The sequence below is a fragment of the Drosophila gunungcola genome, unplaced genomic scaffold (assembly GCF_025200985.1).
Source record: "Drosophila gunungcola strain Sukarami unplaced genomic scaffold, Dgunungcola_SK_2 000089F, whole genome shotgun sequence".
Taxonomy (NCBI): domain Eukaryota; kingdom Metazoa; phylum Arthropoda; class Insecta; order Diptera; family Drosophilidae; genus Drosophila; species Drosophila gunungcola.
In genome coordinates this window covers 9,268-27,276 of record NW_026453251.1, presented here as the reverse complement: position 1 = coordinate 27,276, position 18,009 = coordinate 9,268, and the positions used below count along the sequence as shown (strand labels likewise).

Here is an 18,009-nt window from a genome sequence, read left to right as displayed (position 1 = left end):
ATTTATAAATAGAGTAAAACTATTTATAACTAACGATAAAAACTTTCGATCTTCTTGTTCTCTCCTTATGTACAACTAATTTTCATTTTTATATTCACATTTCGTTTAACATTTTAACATTTTTAACTTATTTATGTACATTTTTATTGATTTTAATTAGTAGAACTTAGCCTTATCTTATATGATTTCTATTTGCTACATTTTTAATTGCGTAAACAACTGGGATTGCTTTTACTTTTGTGTTTACATTTAGATTTGCGTTTACTTTTATATACGCATTTAGCTTTGCGCTCACTTTAACCCGTGTATTTTTCGTTTACTTTTATATATGCATATACATAGCTTGCGTTTACTTTTATACACGCATTTTGCTTTGCGTTTACCTTACTTCTACTTTTGGGCACTATTCTGACCTAGTTTTAGACACTTCACTATGGGAATTACTGGGATTTATCTACTGTAGGCCATAGCTGTTGATTAGCAGAGCACAGACGAATTTATAAACACTTTTTGGTATGCATTTTAATTACTTCAACAGACGTAAAAAATCATGAATATGAGTGAGTTAACGGAAATACGTAATATTTTCAAGGCATTTGCCAACTTGGCGACGAGGAAGGGGAGCTGATGGTATTGTTTGACGGGTTTTCGTATATGTGGGAGTTTTTTTCTTCCAGAGTTCCAGCAATATTGCCAGTGGTATTGCGACACGGATTTGCTGCGCTTGCTCTTGTTTTTAGTTATTTTTATGCAAAATAGATGTTATATTCGAAAAAAAATTGCACCGCTAATTAAATATTGGTGTTTTTCGGTTTTTTTTCTAAAATCGTTCGGGGCGAATGGTTTGTAGTCGCTTTTATTTTTCGCATTTATTTTATAGCCTGATTCCATTGCCGCATTAATGGACTCTTTAAATGTGACTGATTCCATTGGCGCATTTGCATTTTGCTGATGCTACTCCGACATGTGATTGGCACAAACAGCTGATCTGGGTTTGTTTACTTTTGAAATTTGGCAAATCCAAAATAAATTAATTAAAATTAATGAACATGAATGAGTATACCAAACTCTGTAATGCTCAGCAGGACATCCATAATGAGACCGAGACATTTGCCAACTTGGACGACCAGGAAGGGGAGCTGATGGTGTTGTTTGACGGGCTTGCAAAGGAGACCACCACAGTTTATAAAAAAGAGCAAGGATCCCCGTATATGTGGAAGATTTTTCTGCCAGAAATCCAGCAATAATGTATTGTGGTACTTCGACCAGGATTTGCTGCCCTCGTTTTTTCAGTCATTTTTATGCAAAATAGGTTTTAATTTTGAAGCAAATCAAAAATTGGGTCAACCATGCGCATAAAAGGCAGCTGTTGTAATTATTTATTTTTCTTAACGAACAGCAGCGGCCTAAATATATACACTCTTAAAAAAAAATATCTGAACGCTTTGTTAGGTTGGTCGCAAATGCCTTTTTAAAATGGTCCTAAAATTAATTCTGTAAAAATAGTAATATTTATTTTTATTAATAATAATATTTAATATATTTCATATTATATTAGAAAATTATTAATTTCAAGCATTTTTTTGTATATTATATTTTTAGGTAATAATATTTACACGGTTACATGATTTCTTTTCAAAGCGAAATAAAGGGAAAATGCAAGAAAGCGCGCGGTCTTTATGGTTTCTTTTGCATTTCTCGCCACTTGCATTATGATTTTGAATTGAAATAGCTTATGCCTTTGTGATTAGTGAAATTTATATATTCTTTGCGGTTTTAATTTTCATGTAAATATAGTGATGCTATTCAAAATACTTTATTGGCAAAATGGAATTCAATAATGTGTATTAAACAACAATTAGAAAAAAGCTTGACTTATTCAACTTATGTAGATGCAAAGTGAAACCCTGTTAATAAATTTATAAAAACTTTTTTATATGTGCTAATTTACAGCAAAGAAAATTTAATAATAATAATAATAAATTTAATGAAAAAGTAAAAAAAAACATTTTTTGAGCGTATTGTGTTATTTCATATTGTGTTATTTTATAATGAATACATTTTCGTGTTCAAATTAAACTAATGCGTTTTTAATATTCTTATCCTTTATTAAAAAAAACAAATATCAAAACAAAAGGTAATTAATATGTATTTCATGTATTTAAATTTTGTGTTTTATGAACTCGTTTCGTTTATTTGTGTGCTCTCTTTTTTATCTCTTCCTTTTACTTCAGCCTAGAGTGGACTTACATCTACATACTGGTGGTGTTTTATTAGAGTGGACCTAAGAACACATATTAGGGGGAACAATAATTTAAGAAAAATAAAAATAAATTTAAACATTTAGACATTACATAAAAAAAAATTTAATAATTTAATTTTAAAAATATTTTTTACAAAATAAACAAAATTAACATAATTTAATATTGGGGAATTGTCGCGGTCAAATATTCACCGTTTAACGAATAAACAAAAGAAAAGCTTCTGCAATTTGCTGCTAGAGCTATTTCTTTTGATACAGAAAATAATTCTGGAAACGAATGCTCAAATATATGTGATTCCGAATCAGATCAAAGTGCATCAAATTATTCTTTTGAATATGATACCTACGACGCGGATCTTAATAATGCACTTGTTAATTGCGAAAAATAAACCGAATCTCCGTGAAAAAATTATTAAAATGGTAACATAATAATAATGTTACAAGAGATCAACTTGATGCACTTCTACAAAGTTGAAACTTAAATTTACCTAAAGCGGTTATCCGTAGTGTTACAATGGCATTTAAAATTATTTGGAATTTATAAAAGATAATCTCGTAGATAATTCCGAAATAGTTTTGGATGCCAACGTAAACGGACTACCGCTTTTTAAAAGTTCAAATTATAGTTTGTGGCCAATTTAAGGATGCTTTAAAAATATTCCCAGCAGTGATGTGTTTTTGATTGGCTCTTATGTTGGTAATCGAAAGCCAGCTATTGTAAACGAATATATGAGCGATTTTGTATCTGAGCTGGTAAAACTTTCTGATTGTCCCCTTAAAATTGGTGACAAACGTGTCGTATTAAAACTAATGTACCAACTCAATTAGTGGATGCATGAAATGCAATCAAGTTGGCAAACGTATTAGCCAAACGAAGCGTCAAGAAGCCGAATAAATATTTTATTTTATTCAAAACCGTAGAACAAATATGTACTGGGAAAAAACTGATAGATTTGAAAATATTAATCAAAACATTTTTAGTAATTTTATGATATCTTTTAAGATGCCGAATACTATATGTTACATCAAACCTAATATCCCATTTAAAAATTCTAAATTGTATAAAAAAGATGGTGGTTTCTTTGTTGAAAGCCACAGATTTTCAAATCTATATAGTTTTTTTAAACAAAGTCTTAAAGCGTATTTCCACAGAGATCCATCCACTTTCCACCATCCGTTAAACTTCCCAGTTAGTCCGCCTTTAAAATTTTATGGACTATATTATGCGATAGTTAGCCGATGTTTCTGCGGTGCAACCCTCTTTCCACGCAAGCCATCCCTGAAAAAACATTGGGATTTTTGAAAGAAAGAAGTGAAGTCATGAGCCACAGCTGTTGCGATTAGCTGAAATGGGAAGGTGGATGTGCTCTGTGGAAATCGGAGGTTCACATTTGTTGAAAATTCCAACCGTTTCCAACGGATGGACTGTGTGGAAAGAGGGCATTCAGTTTGTCTTTTTTCTTTTTCCTCACTGATTGTAATTGGAACAGTGAAGAAAAATCTTTTTCTGTTGATCAAATATGTTTTAAATATGTTTACATGCCCTTCAATGACAAAGTAGTATTAACTCCTTTGTTACATACTGTTAAATAATTGATTAACAGAAGGCATTCCACCTCTGAAAATCCGTTGAGATTTTTGAAAAAGGTGAATCTCCGGTTTCCACAGAGCACATCCACCCTCAACCTTCCGATTTCAGCTGATCTCAACAGCTGTAGATCATCAAAACATAAACAAAGATGGTTGACCAGTTGACTTTGTTTACGTTTTGACGAGCCACAGCTGTTCAGATCAGCTGAACTGATCCGTTTCTAAACGGATGGACTGTGTGGAAAGAGGACATAAGGTAAGGTTATTTTAAGAAATACCTACTATCTACTTTCACTCTTTACAATTTAGCAAGTGAGTGTCAATTTCTTTTATTAAATTAAAGTAATTAAATAAAAGTAATAACCCATAAAACTATTACTAATTTAAGCAATATTTGCGTTTCTTACCAATAAAAGACTATCAATTCTGAAGTTTTTCAAAGTAGTTATTAATAAGTTGATTCTTTGAATAATTGCTAACATAATTTTTTCGTTTCAAGTAAAATGAATCTATACTTACCAAAATTTACTTTTACGCCAGTTCCCCTTGAGGAAAGATCCTCTTCCTCTTCGCAGGTCAAGGTAAGCCCCCAAATGCTGGAAAGGAAAATCTACGAGCTGAGAAAGGAAGTTATAGAGGTGAAGGGCCCAATTATGGCAGCGCTGGATGCCAACAACCAAATATTGGTTATTTTGAAGGAGATGGGATGGATGCATGGGATGGATGCAAAGACCAAAATGTTGTCCCAACTAGCCATGTCCGTCTGTGCGTCCGTCTGTCAGTTTGTCCGTCCGTTTCCACGCAAACTAGTCTCCCAGTTTTAAAGCTATCTGCATGAAACTCTTCCAAAAGTTGTCTTTCTAGTATATAAGTAGTATATAAGTCGGAACGAGCCGGATCAGACGACTATAGCATATAGCTCCCATAGGAACAATCGGAAAAATAAATGAAAAAAATTATAACTTTGCTGTTTTTTAATTTTTTTTTAGTTCTTCGACATATAGCTATGGTTAAATGTTTCAGAATTATGGTTTAAATTTCATCAAAACGGACGACTATATCATATAACAATGGTTAAATATTTCAGAATTATGGTTTAAATTTCATCAAAATCGGACGACTATATCATATAGCTCGCATTGGAACAATAAAAATATAAAATTTTTTTTTTATTAATTTAACTTTTTTATTTTGTGATTTTATTTTAGAAATTCTTTTTGATTAATTAATAATTTGACAGTTTAAAATTACCCTTTTAATTTTATTAAAATCGAATATCATGTAGCTGTCATAGGAACTATTAAATAATTGAGCTGCCAATCATCACAGCTTCAAGTAAATCTAATTTTAATGTTTTCAAGAATATTTAATATTTGCAAAAGCTGCAAGGGTATATGAACTTCGGCTTGCCGAAGTTTGCTTCCTTTCTTGTTTTTAGATTGCTTTATTCAAAAGTCTTTTGGAGGACAATTTGCAAAGGAACGTAAGTAGGATATTAAGTCCCAGTTTAATAATGGAGCTAAACAATGGCGGTACTAGGGACAGGGAAGGTTTGCTTCCTACACTCACTTAAAGGAGCCATTAAGTGTTTTACAAACTTACAATAATATTTTAATAAAATTACATATTTCCTTCTTAATGATATCGTTTAATTTTTGCTCAATCAATTGTCTTTTGTTTTGTTTTTAGTTGAATTTCACCTGGTTTTGAGCACTCAAAAGAAGACATTGACGGTGTACGGTGGCATTGTGAATTGGAGTTTCACTTGTTCACTGTTTTCTCATTGTTCCCCCAGAAATATACTGCTAATTAAAAAAAAATAATGCAAGTAAATGGTTCTTGTGGGAACAGACTATTGCGGCCTTAAAATATTTTTCTAAATTGTATCGATGGTCCCGGCCATGGCCAAACCTTTATTTTCCAAAGTACCATCCATGTTTTAAAAGCCAATAAAGAAAACTATTGCCAATAAAGAACTATTTCAAGCGTTGGTGATGACACCCTTAAAACAGGACGAACATGAATTATGGTGGATTGAGGATGACGCTCTCTTTCAAGCATGTGGACTTATCGTGGCTGCCGCGCATATAGGCAAGACTGTATTTATAACATGGAACGAGAATTATTTGCTAAACTACCGATTCAAGAGGACGAAAGATAACTCTAAAGTAAAAATTACTTCCGTTCGAATTCCACTGCCCAATAAGGGAGGAAGCTACCTTAAGAGTGTGCATGCTCTAAGGTGCAATACCATCCTGCTTATGTCAAATGGAGAGGTATACTGTTTCATCTCATTTAAAGCTGTGCATTTAATAAAATGGCTCAGTGAAGTCCGCTGCTTGGCGATTGTGGGCCAAGAATTCAGCGTGATTCGAAGGCAGGAGCAACGCATGCTGTTGCAGACATATCTTGATATTCCTGGAATAGAGAACGGCGAGAGCACGCTGCAACACACATTCGACATTACTTACTACGCAGAAAACATATTTCAGTGCGACTGGAACGACGATAAGTACACTTTGACATCTTTAAAGGTATCCGAAAAAGAAGAACATTTCGTGCAGAGCCTGCTTGGGACAAACGCGATCAAATACAACTACGTTCACATTTTTAGCATAAATGGACATGTGTTTGCAATGGCTCATGGACTTAGTGGGGTCTCCGAAACAGTCGGTCAAGACTATCACATTGAGCTCATATGCGTATACACTACAAATGTAAGGTTCATCCAATTTTTGCCAAATGAAAACCTCTGCTTAGTGTTTCTTGACAGTGGCAGTGTGGGCATGTGGTATGTGTCCAGTGTCCTTAAAATCAAACAAAGTCAAATTCATCAGACTGGTTCTCAATGGCTTGACTACGACACAAGCGACAATGGCGACGTCTACTACACGGACGGCAAGCAGCTAGTGCGGCTAAGATTCAAGTACAACATTCAGATTGACGAGTGCATTGTCCACACCTTGAGAATGGCAGTCCCCGGCGTCCAGGTCTGCAGTTGGCTATACCACAGAGAAGAATTGGTTTGCCTGAGCGACAACAACATATTTTACTGCATAGCCTTATCCGAAGAAAAAGCAGCTGGTCGGTTCTCAAGGACGGACTTAATTCCTGCAGCCATCGATCGACTGCAGTACAACGCCACTGCCTTGCATTTATCTAAAATGCAGCCAGCTCTGCTCCAGAAAAACTTTCAGATGGAGTATAAAAAGCAGCAGCTCATTTCTGTGAGTAAAAACATTCACAGATTCAGTTTGGCCTTTAAGGTGTATATGGAATACCATTGCCACGTTCCTAGCTGTGACGGGGATGTCGTACATCTGCAGCCCGCTCAGAGTCAAGGTCTTCACGCAGATTGTATATTTGCAGTGTTAAATTTTATACTTGTCGACAGCCAGCCCCTCTTCAGCAGTTCGTATTGGAGACTTTTGACATTTTTTGATCACCATGTCCACGTCTACCTGCTGCCCACAGAGATACTTGTGAAGAAAAAATGTCGCATGGTGATTCCAATTAGAAAACGGAAAAATCAACTTCTACCGCGATTCAAATTGCAGCTTGTGGGATTTATTGAGGTTGATAGCCAAATAAATGCTGTGTTTTTTCCAATATCAGCAGAGAAATGCGAATCGACTTACCGTGCTGTTTTTAGTGTAAGCCCAGCGGTAAGAAACCCTAGACCGAATGATCTACCGTCGTGTAAAAAACTATGTGGACCGACAATTAGACAGGATATTAGGCTAGCAAGTCATTTGACTCTATCTCGCATATCAGCTTTATTTCGCGTTGCTGACTGCGTTACCTTTAACTTTTTAGAATTGTACTTCGTAGACGAAAAGCTTACTTTTCGATGCACTACAAATGTAGGGGAAATCAATTTAACAGGGATACTGGAAAGCGAAGATGCTTCAGCAATCTACTATTTCAAGCAAAATATTATTCTGAATGCGGAAATCCTGGATTTACCCCCTGCACCACTAGAAAACGCTTTAACTTTAAATAAAATATTGGTATGAGTGTATTTAATTTTTTAACTAACATTTAATGTTTCATTTTCAACAGAAATTTCAGTGCGAGTCTGAGAGATTGTACGGAGCACAAAGTAAAGATGTCTTGGACTACGAAAAGATTTCTGAAGGATGTTTGAAATCAAAATACAATGCTATTAGAACTGTCATAACTTAAATTTCCATATTGAGCAACTTAATTTGCATGCTTTTGCACAGTCCGGTTTTAACTTAGGTTCTTAAAATCTCTGTCTACACGATTTTACGTAAACTATTTTTTTATTTTAAATTATTATTTTATTTTATTTTAAATTATCTAATTCACAACCGTTTTTTTTTGTTTGAGCGATCAAACAAAAAGTTTTTATTTGTCGAATGTAAAATCACTTTAAAGAATCGGGTCATTCTTCTCCACCAAACACCGACAGTTCGATCGTTTTATATTTTTAACTTTTACCGAAATTTCTCTTGAGCCACTTAAACCTCTTAAGCTCTTGGTACGCAAACCTAAGCTAAACCTTTCGACTGGTGTACCATCACAACAGATTTCCAATATACGGCTATATATATTAGTCGCATTTACACACACCCAGTGCGCTTCGTCTGTACGTGTACTGCCATCCACAATGAAAAGAATTCCAAAAAAGAGTAGGTAAAAACATATATTTTTAAAGGACAAAAATTCAAAATTCTTAGAAATAAAATTTAATCATTTTAAAAACATTACAAGTCCTATTGAATACAAAAAAAAATGTCTTATGGTGTTGTAGGGTCTTACATTTTTTTCTTTAATGAGTATTAGTCCTTTGATGAATAATAAGTCTAAATTTCAGGTTAATCAAGCCCCATCCCGCATTGCTCCGATCGGGATGATTCTATTTTAAAAATATACATATGCTTTCGTGCGTTGTTTCTATGCGGTACCAAAAATAAGCTGCACCAACTGCTAAGGTAGACGTTTTACTTTTGAGATCGGCCACTACATACACATTGTACAAATAAACAACTCTTACAGTTTTGGAAATGATAAAAAAACAACTGTAAACTTCGAACTGTTTTCTTGCATATAGTCAATCTTCTATGTGAAAATCGGTTTGACCGATTTTAGGCTTGGGTATTTTAATACGTGGTAGAATAACAGAGCTAAAAAAAACACCGCATAAAAGCAACAAAGAATGTTTTTGTGTATAGAACAAACAGAGTTGGACCAAGTAACTGGTGAGTGTATTCGGGCAAATTCGTTCTGATTTTATGCACTAGCCCCATCAGCCAGACTCGGTCAAAATCCAATGCGACGAAAAGGAATATCGCACTGCAGTATTCCCGGTATTTCAATGCAGTACGTCTTTTGATTTTTTCAACTTTTTTGGTTTCAATTGCTCCTTGAGCTTTGAGGGCGGCTTTGGGTTGGCGATATTTTCGCAATATACCAGGGCTGTGCTTTTTCTTCATGCGGCCTGAGTCTGCGATATATATCTTATAGCTCCCACAGGAACAATAGGGTAGAATTAAAAAATAAAATTAAAATTAATTTTTCCCCATATTTTTCGCAGTATATAAGCTTAACGATAGAGTAAACTCGGTTAAAATGAATTTTTTTCACCATATTTCACGCAGTATATAAGATATTGACCTGACAAAAAGGAATATCGCACTGCAGTATTCCCTGTATTTGTATGCTATCCGTGTTTTGATTTTTTTCACTTTTTTTGTTTCAATTGCTCCTTGATGATTTTGGAAACTTCGTTTGGAGGCGACGAAAGTTAAAACGAGTTTGTTGAATTGTTTGGATGAAATAGATTTCGAAGACATAACCGCCTGAAGAGTTTTTAATAGGGATGCAGTCATCCATCGGTCGGCACGCTTCTATTTGGGTAATTTGGAAGGGTGCTTTGAAAAGGTTGGAGATATTTTCGCTATGTACCGGGGCAGTGCATTTTCTTCTTAATGCTTTCGTGGTGCGCCTGCGAGTAGCCTCCTTAAGACATTGTTTCGAGGATAGTTATCTGTTGGCTTGCCAAGCACGTCTTTGGACAAAAAAATTGAAATGCTTGTTTTGTAAAAGAGGCGTTTGTCTCTTACAAAACTTCTTTTACATTTTTTTTTTTGATACAGTGCTAGAGTCTAACGACAAGGAGTTAAATCTTAACATAATATGTTTATTTAGTAAATTACAATAAATTGTAAGAAAAACGGATTTCACCTTGTCGATTTCATCTGTAACGGATACCACATTTAAATTTTTTGCGAATATTATCATTCCGTATGTACCACTGTGCCCCAGTTCTCAATATCTTTGATTGAGCTCTTGAAATTTTTTCCAAGTTAATAACGCATTCGTTTCCCCACAGTTCGGAGCCATATGTCCAAATTGGTTTAAGGACTGTATTGTACAAAAGTAATATATACTCCAGTTTTAGTGGCGAACGGGCGTTTATTATCCAGTGAAGACTTCATGCTTTAAATTTCTTTTAGCTTCAATATGCTTACGCCAAATAAGCCGTCTTTTCAGGTGGACTCCAAGGTATGTTACTTCAGTTGCGTGTGGAATGTTGATGTTATTAAATGTTAGTGAGGGGAGAGTTTTTGTTTAGGGTAAAAGTGGACATGTTTGCACGTTTGCTCGTTTACATGTATTCGCCAATCGGCAAGCCATTAAAATTAAAGGACAAAAATTCAAAAGTTTCCTTATCGAACGCTGCAAAAGTTGACCGAAACAATCGTAGAAATAAATCTCAATCATTAAACATTGCACGTCTTATTTTTTAAAAAACAAGTGTTTTATGGTGGTGTAGGGTCTTACGTTTTTTTTTCTTTAATGAGTATGTCGGACCTTTAGTTTTGTTTTCGTGGTATTACGCTATTAAAATAAGAATTAACATGAAATGCTGACTTACTTGGAACTACATTTTTACTTAGAATTTGTTATGAATGCCACTCGTTGCTTTTTATTCCTCCCTTCACATTCCTTTCTTTATATGACTTTCTGTGTGCGTTAAGCCTAACGGAGGTCTTTTATGTGCAGTCTCGGTGTGACATGGTACGAGTAAAAGAGACTGTCATATGGTATTTGGCAAAGTATGTGATCAAGAGGATGTTGACCAATTTGGGCTGTATAAAAGGGAGTTCTGATTGGTAGATTAAACAGTCTCGATTGAGGTGCGGTTACGAAATGTCACAACCGAGAAAGCGCACGGCTCGCAACGCTGCAAAATTCATTGAGGAACTCGATGTTCCGACAAGTATAAGTAATTTTATGAATATAAAGTCAGGTTAATAAATCCCTATCCCGCATTGCTCCGATCGGGATGATTTCTATTTAAAAAAAAGATGCTTCTTTTCTGCGTTGTTTTGTCGTTTTGGTGGTGTGTTCTGAGGTTTCACAAAAGCTGTTTTTCAAATAGCCTTGATAGGCACGGAAGGAGGCTAATGGGCCTGTAGGACGAAGGTTGGGATTTGTTTTTGGCTTGATTTTTTCCATTGTGTGGGAAAATAGCCCCATTTAAGAATTGAGTTGAATATGGTGGTTATGCTTTTGACTGCGCATAGAGGCAATCATTTTAGGGGAAATTAAATCATGGCCAGGGGCTTTTTTTTGGATTCATCTGTTCTGCAATGGTTTTTATGATTGTGCTTGTTTCAAGAATTATTGTGGAGGAAGGCTCCGCTGGTGAGATGTTTGGTAAAGTGAATTGGTTTGTCGGCGGATTAGGTTTGGAAGACATTTTTTAAGTAAGAGGCGAATATGTTGGCCTTTTCCACATCACTACGGGCCCACCCACCTGTTGGTGATCGAATTGGAAAATCGGGTTCTATTGGTGGTTGAATGTTTGGATGCGCTCTCTTGAGTGGAAATTTGTTAATGGTAGGCGAAAGTTGGGCTATATAGGCACGTTGAGTGTGATTCTTTTCAGTTAGTAAAGCTTTAGACAACTTCCGACAAGCTTCTTTAAACCTTTGTTTAGTGGCTGGGGAGCGGTGTGCTGCCAGTCTCGGCGAAGTCGCGCTTTTATTGAAGGAACGACTGGATCTGTGTAGTTGTACGTGTAGTTTTTGAGTGGGAAGTGGCCGAATGTTCGGGTGTAGAGTGTTTGGCAGCAGAGGACATTACATCCGTTATATGTTTAAGTGAGTCTTCAATATCAGCTTCACAGGAGAATTTAGGTTCGATTTCAAAGTGTGAGCTTATATATTTTTTATACTTTAGCCAGTTTGTTGTATTGGATCATAGAAATTGTGGTCGTTCTACAAACTGTGGATGTTCAGATAGACAGAGTAAAACAGGCGAGTGGTCAGATGACAGTTCCGCCAGGGTTTCAACATGTATCAGCCTGGACGGCAATCTTTTAGTTTTAGGAAAATCGATAATGTCTGGTTTTTTGTTCGGATCTGCTGTCCAGTATGTGGGAGTACCTTGATACAAAATCTAGCTTATTACCGGGTTTGATAATGGCGTTGTATAATTGGCGTCCTTTGGGGTTAATAAGACGAGAACCCCAGTAGGGGACGCATTATAGTCACCGGCCGCTATAAAACAGTTACCTAATGAGTTGTAAAAGCCTAAAAATTCATTCTCTGAAATATTAAATCGTGGGGGACAATACACAGCCGATAGGGTGCCTGGACCACTGGTTATGTTGATTCGTAGGGATGTGGCCTGTATGTGGTTATAAGCAAACGTCTCCAGAGGGTGATGACTAATGCGCTTTTTGATAAGGATTCCGGTGCCAGTGAGATAGAAATGTTTTTTTATTGGTTAAGGGTACTTTGCATTGAAAGCATGATGTACGTGAGTGTAGCTAAAGTAGCTCCGATGCTGTTTTGTATTTGTGGAGTGTAAGTCTGGTTCTGTTCATTATAAGGTTGAGTTGGTCTTTGAGCGTTTTGCTCTGGAAGCTGAGTACATTTTGGTTTTGATATAGGCGGGTGTAATGCTTCGGGCTGAGCGGTTCTTGTAGGCGACTATCCATGTTATCGAAGTGCAGCCGCAAAAGTAACTACAGTAGTGGTTTGCGAAGAAATGTAAAAATTTGGCTGAGCAACCTGTTGGGCGGAGGTTGGTTGTTGGCGCTTCTGGTTGAGCCGACTCTTGATCTCTTTATAGACGGGGCATCCCCTGTAATTAGCAGTGTGTTTTCCACCACAGATGCTAGATTTTCTCAGTGCGCCGTCTTCTTTGTTACCCGTGCAAGCTCCTAAACAGTGCAGGTTGCCACAGGCAACACAGACTGGTCGCAAAGTGCAATAACTTTTTGTGTGCCCAAACTCCTGGCAGTTTGTACACTGTACCTGGCCGTTTCGTTAATGCGGCTCCTCTACGGTTATTCCTCGATGGAGTAGGTATTGCAGTTTGTGTATGGGGTGCACTGCGTTTTTCTTCAGAGTAGTGGCGTCTGGTTTGAGTTCAGTCTTGAAGTGTGGCTGAGGAATTTTTGCCCTGTTGATTATGTTCTTTACGTTTTTAACGTCAAAACCATTTTCTTTAAGTTCTTCAGCTATATCAGCTGCCGGGACGGTTGACTCGATAAGCTTTATTACAACTTGAAGTCCTTTGCTACTCTTATGTTTGTAGGAGTGGTTATTAACACACTCTTTGTCCAGTAAGTTTGTTACAGAGCGGTAGTTGGCTTCATTGGTGATCTGGAGCTTGGTTGCAGATATAGTATCTCTTTTTAAAATAGTAATATAAAAGTTGTCTTGCCCAATTTTTTGCATAAGTTTATTTATTAGATCTGAACAATTTTGATCTCTAATGTACATAGGTGGTGGCTTTACAATTTTATTGGCTTGGGGTGGTTGACACTCATCTTTTTCGAGCTCGCCAAGTATGGCAAATTTGTTTTCAGAAGTTGCCTTGGTGGTGTTGTTTGAAGTTTTTGTAAGTTTAGGCAAATTTGCTTCTCTAGCTTTTTGCGGACTAATTTTTCTTATTATTTGTACATACCGATCGATCCCATTCTGTACAAGCGTAGATTGTGAGAGCTTTGCAGCAGAAGCGAGTATTGCTCGCGATGCCAAAATCGGCCACACGTTGGTCGATGTTGAAGTTGTTGTTATTGTAGTCGATACGACAGTTGTTATTGAGGGCCCCGCTGAGCGCACAAGCTGATGTAGTCGGTGCGTCTATAGGGGGAAGGGGGAAGGGCATTGCGAACTCCAAGACTGCGTTGGAGCAGCTCAGCTTAAGTTGGTAAATAGTGCTGGCGAAAGAGACCGAGCTCTCTCAGTAGCGGGCGGCGACATTGCCCTTGTTGTTGTGTTATTTTCTGTCTCCGATGAGACAATTGCTAATTATGCAATATTTTTCGAAGACGAAGACTGTTTGCGCACTTGGCGCTTGTATTTAAATCACTAGTTGTAGGGCGAGAGCGGGACTCAATAAAGCTTTCGTCCGTTCGCTCTTGCGAATTCGCCCCGTCTCTCGCCACCGTAGCATAAGTTAGTTTCTAAGAGAAATTATTGAAATATAATAGTTAGTGATCAATCGAACGTCATCGTAGCCACTCCTTTTCGTCGTGCTTTCGAAATAGTTTTTCACAAGTTCGCAAATTAACGTCGTCTCGAACTACTGCAGTCACAAGTTTTCGCGTTGTTAATACAAAACAGTATTAAATTTTCATGGTGATTAGCAGTAGAGTTCGCGAGTTTTCATTTTTTTTTCGGTGAAAAACTATAAACATTACATACAATACTTAAAACCAATTTATTCGTGTCGGTTCGGCCAATAAATTAAATTTAACAATATTTCGTCGTTTCTGCCGTTCCTTGAGTTGCCCAGACGTTTCTGCAAATTTAATTGCTTAATTTGCTGCTGCCGCCAAATGGAAGTAAAAAGGAAGTTGCAATTATCAAATCGGCCATCCAGGTATAGAGTGCCAAAAGTTGAAAGTTAATCTGTGGCGTTTTGTCAATTGTGTTTTGGCCCATCTTTCAACTTTTTGCACTCGTGTAAAAATCTGTAGATAGTAAGCATTCTAACCAAGAAATTAAAATTTGCATGTACTAACAACCAAAATTCTGCAATAAACATAATATATTTCTAATTATATGTGAATCGCTTTGGCCCATAAACAATCAAATAAAATACTCGTCGTCGACCCAATTAGTGCGAACTAAATTCCCCCAACTTTCGTCGTAGTGAGCACCAATTTAGGGTATAAATAAAACAGGTGGATAAAAGTGCAAATTGTGAGAAGTGTAGCTCTCAAAAATTAGCGGCAATAACTTTCGCCGCAGTTTGTCTGAACATTTTCCCGCGCTTTTCAGAATTTTCCCGCGCCTTTCCAATTTTCCCGCGCTTTTCATAATTTTTGCGCGCATTTCGGCGTAAAGCTTATATATTCGTTGCCCTTAGTTATCGGTCAGTGTATCATTCTCCGTTAGCTGTTGCCTAGGAAGAGCCGCTAGCCGCGTACACATACACACGCACACCGAAACCGCTGCCGCTATTTCGAGTTATCTTTGGTCGTTTTCGTTCTCGATCGCTGCAGCTGTGCACTTTTCGGTCTGCCTAAACGTTTGTTCGTTTTTTCGGTACGCTTGGGTTTATATAAAAATAATATAAAAACCCTATTTAGATATTTTTCGCTGTAATTCTCTCGGCACTTAGCTCCCTTACACTGTGTGCAATCGGTATATTACTCGTTGATTTTTTATTATATTATTTAACAAATAAATAATTTAATAAAAATAAATATTTAACACCTCTTCGATACCAACAAAATAAATACAAAAAACGCAATGGCAACTAAGGATATCGAAGAGCTTAAACACCAACGAGATGTTTGCATGAAAAGTATTAACCGAACTTATCGCCACTTAAAAGAAGCCAAATTATCAGTAAATCCAGTCGAGCTTGAGTGTCGATTAGAGATTCAAAATACGCACATTGAAAATGATTCACTCTTGCAAAACCAAATAGAAGTGAAAGATACAAAAGATGTATACCGCGAAGAGTTGGAAGAGAGGGACCTCTTCGATACCAACAAAATAAATACAAATAAACGCAATGGCAACTAAGGATATCGAAGAGCTTAAACACCAACGAGATGTTTGCATGAAAAGTATTAACCGAACTTATCGCCACTTAAAAGAAGCCAAATTATCAGTAAATCCAGTCGAGCTTGAGTGTCGATTAGAGATTCAAAATACGCACATTGAAAATGCTTCACTCTTGCAAAACCAAATAGAAGTGAAAGATACAAAAGATGTATACCGCGAAGAGTTGGAAGAGAGGGCCGTGATGACAAAGTCATTGCTGATTTCAATTTTAAATAAGTGCAAACAAAATTATATCGAGAAATCCGCTCCGCCAGTAAATTGCCCGTCTCAATGCCGTCTACCGAGCGTTGCTCTCCCAACTCTTATCGGAAAACACTCCGAATTTAAAAATTTTATAAGCTTTTTCGAAACTTTCGTTGACAAAGATGACACTTTACACGATATTGAAAAATTCAATCATTTAATTTCGTGTTTAGCTGGAGACGCTTTAGGAACAGTGAGGGCCTTTCAAGTCACTGCGGAAAACTATACGATAATGATTGTCTTATTTTTTTGACAAAATATCGACACTACTTAATTTGCAAAAAATTCCCCAGCCTTGTATGACTCCTTGCTGTCTATTGGGGATGATAGACGCATTACTAATGCTATTTTAATACATCTGGTAATGAGCAAGGTCGATGCAGGAACTAAAAGAAAATGGGAAAAACAATGTGATTATACTTCGCTTCCACTTTGGAGCAAATGTGAGGCGGCCCTCAACAGGCGATACCAACACATGGTAGCGGAAGAGGCTTCCAAGCCCAAAACTGTTCAGCAGACCCAATCTACCCCTAAGAAGAATGGAAATAGGAGTTTTTCGGTTGTGCTGCCAGGAACGACTCTGTTCAATGCATGTATTGCAACTCAGCTAAACATCAGATTGGAAACTGCGCTTCCTTCGCAGCCCTAACAGTTCAGCAAAGATTCGATTTCGCTAAAAGAGCACCCTTATGCATTAACTGCTTAAGAAAAGGTCACACGGTCAAAAATGCAAATCGAACAGATGTAGAGTGTGCAATTCCTCACATCACACTTTGCTACACATATAGTCCCCAAACACAAATCTCGCGTTGCCACCCCCTTCTCAGCCCACGCTCATGCAGGAGTCTCCATCCACGTCGCATGTTTTGCATGCGAATGCATCGGATCGAGTCATTCTTGCAACTGCTGTTGTGAGCGTCCCAACCAAAAGCGGCGAGTTTGTATTAGCTCGAGCGTTGCTCGACTCTGGTTCACAAATAAACTTTGTAACCAATGAGCTCGCTCAGAGGCTCAAAATTACAAGAGAGGACGTGTGCATGAGCTTGCGAGGCATTGGTGGAACTAATGCCCAAGCCACAAAAAAAATACACACGATTGTGAAGTCGCGAGTAGGGAACAGCCAATTGTCGTCCGATTTTTGGATTATGAAAAATATTTCTGGTAATCATCCGGATCAAGCGGTGAACACCAGCGGGTGGAGGGTGCCTGAAAATATTCAGTTGGCACATCCATTCTTCTTCAAGCCCCAAAAAATAGATATGCTTATCGGCGCTGATACATTCTTTGAACTTTTATCTATTGGCCAGATAAAGCAGGGGCCTGAATTCCCCATCTTACAAACGCGACGCTCTTGTAGCTGCCTAAAATTAAGGTATCGCGATTCGTCAACACAGATCCACAAGGCCCGATTCAAATACATGGTTTCGCTGACGCTTCCATGCGAGCGTATGGAGCGTGCATCTACGTTCGGACTCAAACTGCTGAAGGTTTAAAAGTGTCTTAATTGACCGCCAAATCGAAAGTAGCTCCCCTCAAGACGAAAACTTTGCCTCGCCTTGAGCTGTGTGCAGCTCACCTTTTAGCAGATCTCTATAATCGTGTCAGACCATTGCTAAGCCCTTTGAAAAAAGTATTTCGCCAAGAAAACTGGATTTCGCTTTTGATAAAATTGTCCTAATAAGTAAAATTCGAAAAAAATAAACCGGTAGCAACGAATATTCTAAATTTAAACCCTTTTCTTCAGGAAAATAAATTAGATTGGTGCTCCTCGACATTGCTACGAATGCTCCTATCCCGTACGAAGCCAAATTCCCGTTGTTGCTGTCTAAAACCTCACAGTTCGTC

The 18,009-nt window shown here is 37.2% G+C and overlaps 1 protein-coding gene across 4 annotated transcripts; it reads left to right on the top strand.

The window, feature by feature from the left end:
• The first annotated feature begins 5,709 nt into the window (after positions 1-5,709).
• Positions 5,710-8,872, top strand: LOC128265021 (uncharacterized). Of its 4 annotated transcripts, XR_008268790.1 has the most exons (3): positions 5,718-7,863; positions 7,916-8,508; positions 8,694-8,872. XR_008268790.1 is itself a non-coding variant. In XM_053000788.1 (2 exons), exons 1-2 carry the CDS (start codon positions 5,848-5,850, stop codon positions 7,682-7,684), a joined length of 1,248 nt encoding a protein of 415 aa, XP_052856748.1. In that variant the 5' UTR covers positions 5,710-5,847; the 3' UTR covers positions 7,685-7,831. The 4 variants fall into 4 exon arrangements, 3 of the variants coding, with proteins under 3 accessions (XP_052856748.1, XP_052856747.1, XP_052856746.1); XM_053000788.1 differs by lacking the exons at positions 7,916-8,508; positions 8,694-8,872 and having other exon boundaries at positions 5,710-7,080; positions 7,670-7,831; XM_053000787.1 differs by lacking the exon at positions 8,694-8,872 and having other exon boundaries at positions 5,715-7,863; positions 7,925-8,583.
• The last annotated feature ends 9,137 nt before the right edge of the window (positions 8,873-18,009 follow it).

Coding starts and splice junctions, on each gene's coding strand:
- LOC128265021 (XM_053000786.1), top strand. CDS start 5,848: ATGACACCCTTAAAACAGGACGAACATGAATTATGGTGGATTGAGGAT. Junction 7,864..7,915: donor TAACTTTAAATAAAATATTG/GTATGAGTGTAT, acceptor CATTTTCAACAG/AAATTTCAGTGCGAGTCTGA.